Source organism: Erithacus rubecula (genome assembly GCF_903797595.1).
Source record: "Erithacus rubecula genome assembly, chromosome: 8".
In the NCBI taxonomy this organism is placed as follows: Eukaryota; Metazoa; Chordata; class Aves; order Passeriformes; family Muscicapidae; genus Erithacus; species Erithacus rubecula.
Genome location: NC_136659.1, coordinates 25,413,763 through 25,426,214, shown reverse-complemented (window position 1 = coordinate 25,426,214; position 12,452 = coordinate 25,413,763). Strand labels below are relative to the sequence as shown.

Here is a 12,452-nt window from a genome sequence, read left to right as displayed (position 1 = left end):
TGATGTTAAAAACAGATCTAGTTGTACCTTCATGCTGCAAAAATACTTGGTAAGTATTCCTGAAGCACAGCATCTGGAAAAAACACCCAGAAACAGCATGAAGAGAAACATGAAAATTCTTTTCCTTTCTAGTCCTATAAGACAACAATAGTATTCAATAAGCAGTTCCTGAAGTAAGCTGCACTCACACCTTCACTGCTTTGGCTTTTAAAACATACAGATCTCTAGTCTAAAATGCATGTATTTGAATCATGTAGGAAATGAAATGATCAGTGTCAAATGTGGGACCTCTGCTGTATTCTGCTAATGCTACAAGCTGTTTGGCAGGTAATCTGCACTTCCCTGGTTGCAATGAGCAGCAGCTCAAATCCACATACATCAAATCCATACACATAGCTGATGGCATAGATTTTCATACTTTCCAGGTACTGTAATAGGGTGTGCAAGGATTATTAAGGGGGTTAAGGCCAAAAAGGAGAGCATGTGTTGGTAAAATGAAGAAAAAGCAGAGGGAATAATCACACAGAAGAAAAAGTCCTTGGCTGTACGGGACAGTGACCACCATGGAGCCCGTGCAGGGCACGGCCACGAGGTGGCCCTGCAAGGTCCCCTCATCCCTGCCCACACCTTCCAGCAGCACCAGAGCCAGATCAGGGTGAGGAACAATTAACCCAGCACGAGCAGAACACAACTGTTTGCTTTTCCTCAGTTCAGAACGAGCTCCAGTGTGACATTTTTCTTCTCCCGAGGGAGATGATCAAATGTGCATGTGGTTTTACATCCCAGTTCAGGCTGCAATTCCAGTTAGATTGTGATAAACGTAGAAGTCTCTTCCTGGATCCTGGCAAACCAGCCAGCTGTCTGACTCCTGTTCAGCATGAGTTTGATCCCAAGCAAGTCTTTAGGAAGGATCCCGTGGAGATATGTTAAAAGATCTGAGGTTTTACACAGTGAGAGTTTCAGAGATTCCTTCTTCTAGAGTTCAGTGGTGAGTAAACATTTTGTTCTTACTGTAGCATCCTCAGTAACTGGGCTAAAATGGGGAAAAAAATAAGGATCTGTAAATAAACTCATCCAAAAAAGTCTGCCATGATGGATTACAAGAGAAGTATTGCTTTAAAGAGCATTCATGGCCATTCCTCTTGTAACTTAATCAGACCAACTGACAAACCTTTCTAATGGACAACTGCAGAAGAGCAAACTGAATGAAATTAAATCAATGCAGCAGCAGCACCACTGCCATTCTTTAAAGATGGTCACTGCAAGGCCCCATCATCACTGCCATCATTCTGCCTCATTAGCATACCAGAATGGAGTAGCAAGGGAAAAGGCTTCTACCCTTTTGGTTTCTGACACCCTTATAGCTTGGAAATAACTGGGGGGCATCCCTCTCCACCCCCACAAATCCTGTGGCAGACATCTCTGTAAATTCCTGTAAAGAAATTTCTCAGAAATTTTTTCCGTACCGTAACTTTATTCTAGCATTAGAACATGACAAAAGGAAAAAACTGAAGTGAAATTAAAATACACACACATCAGTTTATTTGTAATATTTCAAATGCTTTAAACTGAGACAGAACTACAGTTTGTTAACACAGCTAACAGGGCACTGTGTGTAAATGGCCCCTGTAACTGTGTCAGTGGAAGCAGTAGGAGTGCCCACGCACACTTGTGGAGTGAGCTGAGGAGACCTCACCTCGCAAGGACTTCGGGTGTCTGCTGGGATGGTGTCAGAGCAGCTGAGGACATCAGGGTCTCCGTGCTGCCTTTCACTGCCTTCAAAGACAAGGCAACATTATTTCCCAAAGGCCCATTGGGAATCAGCCCTGTCTGAATGGGGAAGAATGAAACAAGAAACTCAAACGTCAGCCAGGACAAAATTATTAACTTATAAATGGTAAAAATAGGATTCATTACTCCAGCCTGGGTTTACTAAATACAAATTCTTTAAGAAATTTATGGCATTTACCTGAAGTACAATACAGCAAAAATGAAATTTAATATTAACAGGGTATGTTGTCTGATTTACGCCAATTGAATTAGTTTGCTTTATTTTTTGTCTGGTACATTACTTTGTAGACCTTCAAACTATTAAAAAATTAATGTATTTTATTATTTAACTTGAACTTTTATTATTTAACTTGAACTCCCACTATTTAATCATTACAAAAGCTTTCCCTTCTTTCTTTGTTAAGAAATGATCAAGTAACTTACTGGCACTATCCACCTCGGTGCTACAATGGGCTGGGAAGACACCTACAAATAGCAAACAGAAGCTCAATTAAAAAGTTGAAAGTAGATGAGAACGTTGAGCACTGCCTCCCAAAGCAACACCTCCCCCAAAGCAATCTCAGATATTTGCCCCTCGTTAGCCTTTGAATCATGCTAGTGATTAGGTGGAGATGTGGCACCCACTGAGCACAGAGCCAGACACTCACTGGGGGCAGCTTCAACTCAGTGCTCCCTTCCAAAGGAAAGGATCCACCATCTTTTAGTGCTTTGTGGACAACCTTAATCCAGAGCACACTACTGTGAAGCGTTTAAACATCCTCCTTCTTCCCCTTTTCTTTTGGTGCATACAACAACTCCATTTTGCCAGCACAGATTGTAAGAGATTTCTTGTAATCTATATAAAAGGCCTCATTTGTATTACAAGTTTACTTCTCAAGTATTTGTGTGTATATCTATATATAGACACATACACATGTGCATAGACCTTCCCATATAATTTCTGAATTACATATTACTGAACCCTTATGTATCCCCAAATAATGAGAAGTAGGCTGGCACTTGCAGCTCTACTAAAGCAGTACTAGAGATTTCTGTGGCACACATACAGCTCCATTATTTGGGTTCCTTCATTTCCCCTGCAAAGGTGTAAAGTCTACACCCCTACACCAGCCACCCTGCAGGTGGGGGCCATGTCAGTACTGATCCTTGTCCATCACTTCTTTCCACTGCCACAGATCCAAGCCTGGCAGACAGACACTAAAGCCAGAGAAGAATTCATGAGTAAAAAATCACTGTTATGTGCAAAGGAAGAAGTTTGGGTTGGAAATACATTTACCCGAGGTGTGGCTTCTGTAAAGTCAATTAGATTCTCTGTCAGTGATGTTAAGGAAACGTCCTGGTCATCTGGAGTGCTCTATGGAATAAATCAGTTTTGAATTGAATTCCCAGTAGTAACCACATAGGTCTACTGAATATTCTAGTGGCTTCCGGAGTTACAGACCAGTGTTTTTAATGAACACCACTTTTTATCAGGCTTATTTTTCTAAGTCTAATTTTATCTTTTTTAATACCCTTTTTAATTTCCCTTATTCTCATTAATGCACTGGAAACAACAGCACTGCCCTATAAGCAAGCAGTGAAACTGTCCCCTTGTCTCTGTGAAGCTGGGGTACTGCCCCATTTGAAAGGTCAGAAAGGTCTGGAGTGGCATGTTTGAACTCGGTGAAATTTATGATTATTCAGTGGGATCAACTATGTAATACTGGTTTAAAGGCCCAACAGCTACGGGGCAGGGTGTTTTGATCATCCACAACAACTTGTCAGTCTGCTCAAGTAAATGCAGCAGAGGTCCACTGCTACTGCGCTCTTCTTTTGGAGATGGACAAAAGAAAGTTTAATCCCTGAATTTGTGCTCTTCATGGAGTCCAGTTAAAAATTACCTTAAGGTAATTAGAATATAACAAATAAACATCTAAATTTGAACTTTTCCTTCTGTGCTTCTTTTGATGAGAACTGCCTATGTCAGAATTTCATCTCTACGGTTTTCTTACTGGAGCATAAAATCGTTGGGATGTAAGGGGCTCCCCACCAGTGTGAGAAAAACAACCAGTTTAGAAAAACAAGAGTTATACCAAGAACCAGAAAGGACAGGCAGAAATGGCCTTTGGAAAGATCTGTGCAGTGTCCCTGCCTGCTTCAGAAAGCACTCTCTGGCATTCCCCAGCGCCTGGCATCCACAGAGTTATGACAGGCATGCAGCAAGGTCTGCTGGGCTTGCCTGGAGGCATCAGGAGCTCAGAATGTGACACAGAAACCTTCCAGGCTGGCAGGTGGTGATACCTTTGAAACAGCAGCCTCAGTTTGAGCCAGATTAGCTGGAATTAGCAGGTCCTCGTGGTTAGAGTCAGCATTGTCCTCATTCAGCGTCTTACTGAAAGGGGAAAACATTCTCATTAGCACCCTGCCTGGACAGCAGGAACAGGGCTGCTTCCCAGATAACTCAAAACCTTGACACCAGGTCCGTGGAGGAGACAAAAGAATGAATTTGTGTGTTAATGTAAATGCCTTCCAACTACCTCTACAGATACTACTCTCTCTCATAGCTCTCAGCTCCAGGTACAGTACCCTAAAGTATGGATGTCTTCCATCTCAAATGAGTTTCTTCAGCCCTTGTGTCTAATTTGCCTGAAGCCTTTCCTGTCATCCTCTTATCTTCCTCTTTAGAGCCAGGGGCAGAAGGATGTCAGGAATCTCAGTCCTTTCAGAAGATGAGAGAGATTCATGTACTGCTTGCAAGGATACTCACCTTAAGGCTGATCTACACTGATTAACTGCTGCAATAATTAAAAATGCATCTGTAAACCTGCTTAGATAGATGTAGCCTAAATGCTCAGCAATTGTTCCTCATCTTTTCAGACCTTTTAATCATAATCTCCTCGTGGTCCCCTTACCCCAGAAACATGTTTCTCCAGAATCACTTACTGAACAAAGGTGTTTGAAGCAGGGATTGCTCTCAGCAGCTCTTTTGGATCTTGAATTACTGGACTGGTTGCTGGGGGACTGCTCTGTGATTTGCCTGACAGGATTATGTTCCTGGCACAAACCAACAAAAAGCAAACAGAAAACAGGTACAACCTTCCATGGAAAGCTCTTTATGAATCACTTGTAACAACACAATTTTGGGAATGCTAATGTACATTTTATTTACAGTATCACCCTTTGCTATTTGAGGTCTGCCACATGTGCATCTTCACAAATGGTCAAGAAGTTAGACATTGTAACCTTTTAAACTTTTTCAATGCCTGAAATCCTACTGGACCTTGCAATAATTTAATATTTAGTAATTCTCAGTCAATTGTCACTGTCAGGGGTTTGTACACAATTTTTTTTTTCTCCATTACAAAACACTGACTGTGAACAGACTCATCCTCTCTCCCTACACTGAAGTTTTTCACATTTCAGAAATAATTAGTGATTGAAACTGCTGTTGTAACAATGGTCATCAAGTATGGGAGAATAAAGAGCATCTGTATTGTCTTGTATATAATAAAACTTAGCAATTATAACCCTGATTTTCATCTTAAAACCACTTCACACCCATGAGGTTAAGGTACCCTGTGCAAGGTAAAATGCAATGACGACTGAGCCACCAGCAGACAATACTAAACTGCAGGTTCTCTGTTCTATAGTGGGATAACTACACCACATGTTTCTTATAAAACTATTCACTACCTGGCAGCAGCCTCCTGAATATTGGAATTCTTGACACCTGTCATGCTGTCATCTTTTCCAACCTGAGAGGAAGAAATGAACAGAAATGAATATACATTTCTGATACCTGTTTCTGTCTTGATTCAGTTCTGAGATTCACAGCAGAGCTGAGGGTCTCTATCCCACCACAAAAATGCTCTGTTCATCTACAGCTCAGGGTCTTAGAACATCAATTCCATGTGACAACTTTGGTGCAGAAATAATAATGAATCATTCACCAACAAGCCAAATAAAATACTATTATTTGCTAAGGAATTTACTACAACATGTAAGAAGCCCAGTCTTAGTGACAGAATAACTGCTTGGATTAGAAGGCAACCTTTGGAGGCTACCTGCCTCAATGACCTCTCAGACCAGGGCCTGCACAGGGTCTTGTGCTGTTACCTGTTGAGTATGAAGGAAAGAAATTCCTCCTTGGGTCCCTATTCCAGTACAGAAACATTATCACTGTGAAGAAAGGCTGAACCACCCTCTGACTCTGCCTTGGACAAGGCTCTTGGAACACCCTTATCTGCAAGGCACCTTCTCCAACATCAGGCAGTTAAGAGAAATAAAACATTTGAGAGTGCCACAGCTCTGTCCAGTTGAGTATTTACCTTGTGCCCTGCTTCTGCCTGGGCCTTCAGAATATTGCTTTTGAGATCTGCTGGAAGCCACTTGGCTGCTACGACTGGGCTCTCGATCGCGTTGTTAAGACATTTATCTGTCAACTTCACCACTTCATCCTAGACATGAAAACATCTTTATCAGAAGCAGTTTCCACATGGACAAGTCTGGCTGAAGTTCATCAACATCTCTAAATAACAACAAGGCTCTGAAGCCAGAGGAGAGTCATATATACTGGAATGAAAAAGTAATTTTTTCCTTTATTTTGGAACTCAGTTGTTATGTCACAGCAATACATGAAATAAAAAAAGCACAATGCTTAAGTGTGGATATGCAAGCTGCTGTGCTAAAAATACAGTGTGCAAGAAATGAAGTGCATCCTAAAACTGAAGCCTAGCTTACTGATAGGAGATCAATATAACAGCCATTATATCATGCCAGTGTAGCCTAAGTAAAAGTTGATAATTTACTCTCAAATGCAAGCTGGGAAGATTTATAATTTAAAATCCACTTAAAAGTTAGACCAAAAGTTCAATTAATGCGCTCCTAACTACCTCTCCCACCACTGATTATATCAGAGCAAACTGGCAGCCAGATACAGAATGAAGAGAAGTAAGAATGAGATACCTTTCACTACAGTATATTTCATTATGAGAATTGCATTTCTTAATTATAAAATGTTAATTAAGCATTCAATCTACTAATTGCTATTTGATTAGTGGCAGAAGTTAATTAGCTGAGTGAAAACTAAACCCTGTGACCTTCCTTCTGAGGGTATGACTCAGCAGGGGGAGACAGAGTCCTGCCTTCCTCACCATATGCCAGGGTCTATGGCAGGCTCTTCCCAGGAGGTGAGGGCTGCAGGACTGCCTGGAGCAGGGACAATCCTGCTGCACTCCCACCTGCACCAACTGCACATGCCCAGGGGGAGTGAATCCCATTGCAGAGAGAGAGCAGAGCACAGGAGTTAAAAAGAGGTGAACACCTACCCCCCCACAGCTCTCCATCCACTTTCAGCTTTCTAATTCCCTGCAGACACTGGTGAGAACTTGTAGTTATTTGGTTTTCAGAGAGGGGAAAAACATTTCCATTTTTTGTCTCCCTCTAAATCACCTTTTGGGATATCCAAATAGGATCTTAGGAGACTATCTAAAGGAGAATCTGTTTTCAAGTTTTGACCCAGTCAGCAACAAACTTCACAAAATATCCAAGGATCACCATCAACATAAAAATCTATGAGGACTAACAGTACTTTTAAGAACTTTTATTTTAGAGAAGCTGCTGGAATTGCCAAAAGGAATAATTACAACTGAATTATTATTATTTGTATAGCTGCAGCACCCAACTTAGATAATCTTAAAGGCTTTACAGTGGATCTCACTGAAGCAGATGCCATGGGTGACAGTACCTGCACAGCATTTTGAATGGATTATTCCACTAATACAGCACATCTCATAATTTCAACTGAGCACATCAGTACACCAGTGCTTGAAGTACCATTTTACTGTTTAACTTCCTCCCAGCTTCCTCCACCTGAACAATCAATTTAATTAGGTCACTATCTATTAACAATTAGGCTCCCTATTTTCAAAAAGCTTAGTACTATTACAGAATATTTTAATTTAATAGAGAATAGAGTTCATGCCACCAAGGAAATATTTCCTCTCAATATTAATGATCCATTTTTTCCAACCCTATTTCACAATTAAAAAAAGCATAGGTGCCTTACAGGTTTTTTAATAAAAAAATAAATGTAGCTAAGAGGGAAAAGCATCTGACACCTGCTGATGCCTCAAGATGTCTAATTTATAAGACATTTCAGTTGTTCACACAAAATGGTAAAGCTGCTAGGGTTTGTCATTAATCTAGCTCATTAGGAATGTTTGTTGTTTTTTACTATACTTGTACTGTGTTCTTCAATCAAAACATGGAGCTAGGCAGCAATGCAAAAAGGCAAGGAAAGATTAAACACAGTAACAAGGCATGTAATCCAAATCCTTTGTGCTTTTGAGTTGTGTTCCTGGTGCCACTAAAAATCACTTTGTGTAGGAAGATGGAGCCTAATACAGGCACATTTTGGAGCAACTTCCATGCATTTACAGATCACAATAAATTCAGAAAAAGTAAACCCTCATGTCCTTACATTTCTGACTTGGGAACAGACTTGAACACGGGCAAATGGTGAACCTTGATTGTTCATTTCCCTTCAGAAGCTGATGAAAGCAGAGTGTTGGTGTATTTAAAGCCATTTGCTCCCTTTGTCAGATCTGGTCACTGCACTAGTGAAAGCTGGGAACAAAGTCACATTTTTCCATCCCAACAGATTTTGGCAGTGAGCAGCAGAGAAGAATGAAGCCATTCATTCCCTTGCTTCCTCTTTTTCTCTAGAAGAACAGGGGTAGCTAGATAAATATTTCCCTATCAAAGAAATCAATCAGGATTGATTGACTGCAAGTATAGAATTACATAAAGATGACTCTAAGGCCATCTCTGTCCCTGATGGGAGAGAGTTAAAAGATTTTTAATTAACAAAGTTGAAGTGAGTTGACACATAACAGTGTCATGAAGTTCAGCATGCAACTCTGCCTTCCTAAGTAGAAAGATAACACTTTCCCTCAGTGCATTTTACCAAACCTCCAATGTACTGTAACAGTTTCTACATGTGCTGAAATTTGTAATCACACACATTCAGAGAGAATGCTGCAATACTACATTCCCTCTGAAATAACTGCAATCTCCAGGATCTAAACTTATGGCAAGGTTTTAGTGGAAATATTGCAGTCCCATGCAATTCTACCAGAAGAGGATACCACAAACACTTCTTTTACTGATAGATTAAGAAGAAAAGTAAGTACAGGAGAAAAGCCCAAAGGTATATTTTATAACAAGCACTATAAATAAAAGCTTTGATGTTTTCTAAAGCAGCTTTCAAAGGCAAGAAACAAGGTATTTTTAATAGTGACATTTAGGTAACTCTTTTCAGGACTGGTTTCCAAACCATTAACCTTCCTCTCTGAAGGCTGTGCTCATTTGGTGCTGCTGTAACCTACATGTCTTTGCAATCTGAAGCATTGGGAATTTCAAGTATGCAGAGTCTCTAATCTTTGTCTATCTTTCTTAAACACTCTCAAGTGACTTCTTGGTAAGCTACATCATAGGCAGAAATCTTTTATTCTATCTCTTCTACCCTAAAAAAATCTCCAATGATCTACTCATACATTTTCCTAATATCATTTGCACTTCCTTCTTGAAAGCTGAACTGTGTTTTACTCACCTGTTGGCATACTGTTGATCCATAATTCTCTGTTATGCAAATGTTCTTGCTCTCTAATCAGGTTACTGTCCCCCCAGTATATACAACCTCTAAAGTTACTCAGCACCTCATGTGACAGCAGCTGGATGACTGTGACTGCTCTGTATTGGCAGCTGTTTGTTAGATTAGCTCATTACAGGAATCTTAGCTTGCTTATTATAAATCAGCCATGATTTAAAAACCACTGAAACAGTTGCAGTCCATTCTCTTCAATGAACCAATTAAATGTTTTTCCCCTCTCTATCTGAAGTAGAGCTCAATAGGCTAAAATATTCTTAAATAAACTGTGTTCATTTGCTTTAGTTTATGTAGAAGCAGAGTTTCAGCATAACAGGACCTACAGTCTACTGACTAATCTTCTTAGAGACCTGGTAATCTCTGTAATGCACTCACCAAGCAGAGAGGTGCAGCAGGCAGCCCTGACAGCAGCCTTTAAAGGGGACATGAGCCAAGCAGCCTGCAGCACACCCACAGCAGCAGCCTTCTCTCACATGGAAGTGGAAAACAAATGCTTAGGAGTGGGCTTAGCTCAAACACACACTGCTAAACACCTCTCCTGGCACCTGGTTCCTGTTACTATTGAGGGAGCAAGAAAACTCAGAGCTGCTTCACTCAAAGTTAGATTAAATCCTTGGGCCTCCCTGCAAGGGAGGGTAGCCTAAACAGAGATAACACTGCCAGGTGTTTCATTCTCTCTGCCCAAAACACAAAAATCTTTCAAAGCTTTTGCATCAGAGAAAGCACAGTAATAGAAAACTAAATTTAATTTTTTAAAGCTCATAAAAACCGCAGAAGAATATCCTGTCTGGGGCAGTTGCCTGATAACCAGTGAATCTATTAAAGTTCACTGGTGTTGTAAGGGAGGATCCTGGCCTCTCCATCCCTTCTAGCAACCCTACTTATTTTCACTATGGCCCTGGCATTTCTTTGACCCCTTCCCTGAACCTATTTAACTCACTATTTACCAACTTAAAGAGCAAACTAAAAACCTAAAGAAATCCACCACCTCAACAAAAAAAAAAGAGATAAAAGCAGGGAAAAGGAATTGTTTGCCCGTTTGTAGATACATTTGTTCACTGAAACCTGCAAATGATTCCTGATGGTGAGAGAGGAGAGAGGGAAGCTGGGGAAGAAAGAGTGAACAGGAAGGAGAGAGAAGAGAGCCCTTGATGTTCAAGGCACTCAGGCTTGTTCTTTGGCTCAGCTGCCCATGAAGTGCAGCCTGACTTGCTCACAGGGATTTGAGAGCAGTAAATCAAACCATATCACTCCTCTGAGTACACACAGAGCCAACACCTATACTAGAGAGCAGGTACAAACTGGTTACTTAACAGGAGGGACAGATCATCACCAAACTTGACTCAAAACAAACAGCAGAACAAACTTTCTTGGAACTGAAAAGTGCCAGGAAAGCAGCTCAGCCCTCTCAAAGAGAGGGGTGAACTACTCAACACCATACAGGTAGTAACCTACAGATAAAGGCAACTGAGAAACATTTCAAGCATTTATGCCTTTTACTCCCACTGATTTTTGAAAACCTCACCAGCTGCAGTCTGCATACATGCACCTCTGCCCCCACCTTTATCTCACTACCCTGTCACACACAGGTTTATATATCATAAAGCATTTCCATTTCCTTTACTATCCCCCAGTATTACTCACTCACAGTCTTAGAAGTCATGCAAACAGACCAAGGCAAGTGGAAGACTTTTCAGGATGATTAGAACAAAATTCAGGATGGTAGCAGGGGGAATAAAGGCCAATTACCTGTACATTTATGTTTACATTGGGACGCTCAGTTGGCACAGGGCTGCTGCACTCTGTCTCCAGCTGCTTCAGTTTTAGGAATGCGTCCTCAAATGCTGAAAAAGACAAAAAAGGTATCATCTTCCTAATGTTAGCATGAAGTTATTTGACTTGTAACTTGCATAATTCCTGAATTACATCATTTTAAAGTTGTGCAAAAAAGCACAGGGATGGGGGAATCTATTTGCTCAAGCTTTGGTGCAAATTTCAAGCCTGCAGACTGTGTGCACCAAATCCCAACACTCTGCACTCCTGGGAGCTCATTTACCCAGCCATCCTCACAGCGAGCACGCAAACACAGAGTTAATTGCTCAGATGGTTACACTTTACTGCATTTGTGAACAAAGTTACATCCAACTGACTTTTCCCTTGTATCTCCTGTCCTTATTGTTCCAGTAATGGGCAAAATTGTCCTTATGCATATCATCTAAGGGAGCTTCCTAAAACAGTTCCACATTTTTTGTAAGGAAACAATCTCATGTCAATCTAATTACTTAATCTTGATCTCACAGATCGTAATAGGGACAAATCTGTCAGTTTGCTTACGATCAGAGTCTGCTTTTTCTGCAGCAGTTTCCTTCGTGCCAGGAGGAGGGCAACTATCAGCCTCTTCTGAATCTCCTGTTGCCAAGCCAACAGCTGGACGGCCCATAGCATCATCCACACAAGTTTCTGGCAACTCTCTGCTGTCTAGCAAATCAACAAGAGGTATGCTGCAAAGGCAGAAAGATGGGCAGAGAGATGCACAGTTATGTTACCACTCTTCCTGTAATAAGAAAAAGCTTTAACACATGCAATCTCTTTATTCAGGCTGTCTTCTGCTGACCAGTCACAATCTAGAAAAACTGTTAACTAACAGATTCAGGTAATGAAAAGACATTGGCTTTCAGTGAGCTTAAGAAACATGAACAAGGGAACATTTCATGTCTGTATAAGTGACTTCATAACAGAACAGGTCCATGTTGTCTGCTATGCCATCACAGAGCAGTGGAAAAAGTGAAGGGAGAAGGAGGGAAGTTTTCATCCATGAAATACACTTTTTGGAACAAACATTTGAAGTTTTTCTAAGAAACTCAAGGTACCCTTTAGGATTTTTACAAGAGAAATGGAAAATTATGTGGAGGGAAGTTGATACCACAAAAAGCTGTTTGTGCAGCACTTCACCCAACACTGGTAAGCAGAGCAGAGGGCAGAAGGGTACACTGCACTGACACTCATGGTCAGG

General features: G+C 40.9%; 1 protein-coding gene across 11 annotated transcripts in view; it reads right to left on the bottom strand.

Moving 5' to 3' along the window:
- Positions 1 to 98: 98 nt before the first annotated feature.
- The window catches only part of EPB41L5 (erythrocyte membrane protein band 4.1 like 5), a 49,742-nt gene continuing 37,388 nt past the window's right edge, over positions 99 to 12,452 (bottom strand). For 6 of the 11 annotated variants that reach the window (XM_079311650.1, XM_079311643.1, XM_079311649.1 and 3 more), the window contains exons 17-26: positions 11,774 to 11,940; positions 11,189 to 11,283; positions 6,099 to 6,227; positions 5,464 to 5,525; positions 4,714 to 4,824; positions 4,072 to 4,162; positions 3,068 to 3,145; positions 2,215 to 2,256; positions 1,697 to 1,830; positions 99 to 1,033 (exon numbers count right to left, since the gene is read on the bottom strand). In XM_079311650.1, coding sequence (XP_079167776.1) covers positions 976 to 1,033; positions 1,697 to 1,830; positions 2,215 to 2,256; positions 3,068 to 3,145; positions 4,072 to 4,162; positions 4,714 to 4,824; positions 5,464 to 5,525; positions 6,099 to 6,227; positions 11,189 to 11,283; positions 11,774 to 11,940 — 967 coding nt within the window. In that variant the 3' untranslated portion in view covers positions 99 to 975. The remainder of the gene's footprint in view (positions 1,034 to 1,696; positions 1,831 to 2,214; positions 2,257 to 3,067; positions 3,146 to 4,071; positions 4,163 to 4,713; positions 4,825 to 5,463; positions 5,526 to 6,098; positions 6,228 to 11,188; positions 11,284 to 11,773; positions 11,941 to 12,452) is intronic. The other 5 variants (XM_079311645.1, XM_079311648.1, XM_079311644.1 and 2 more) reach the window with 3 other exon arrangements.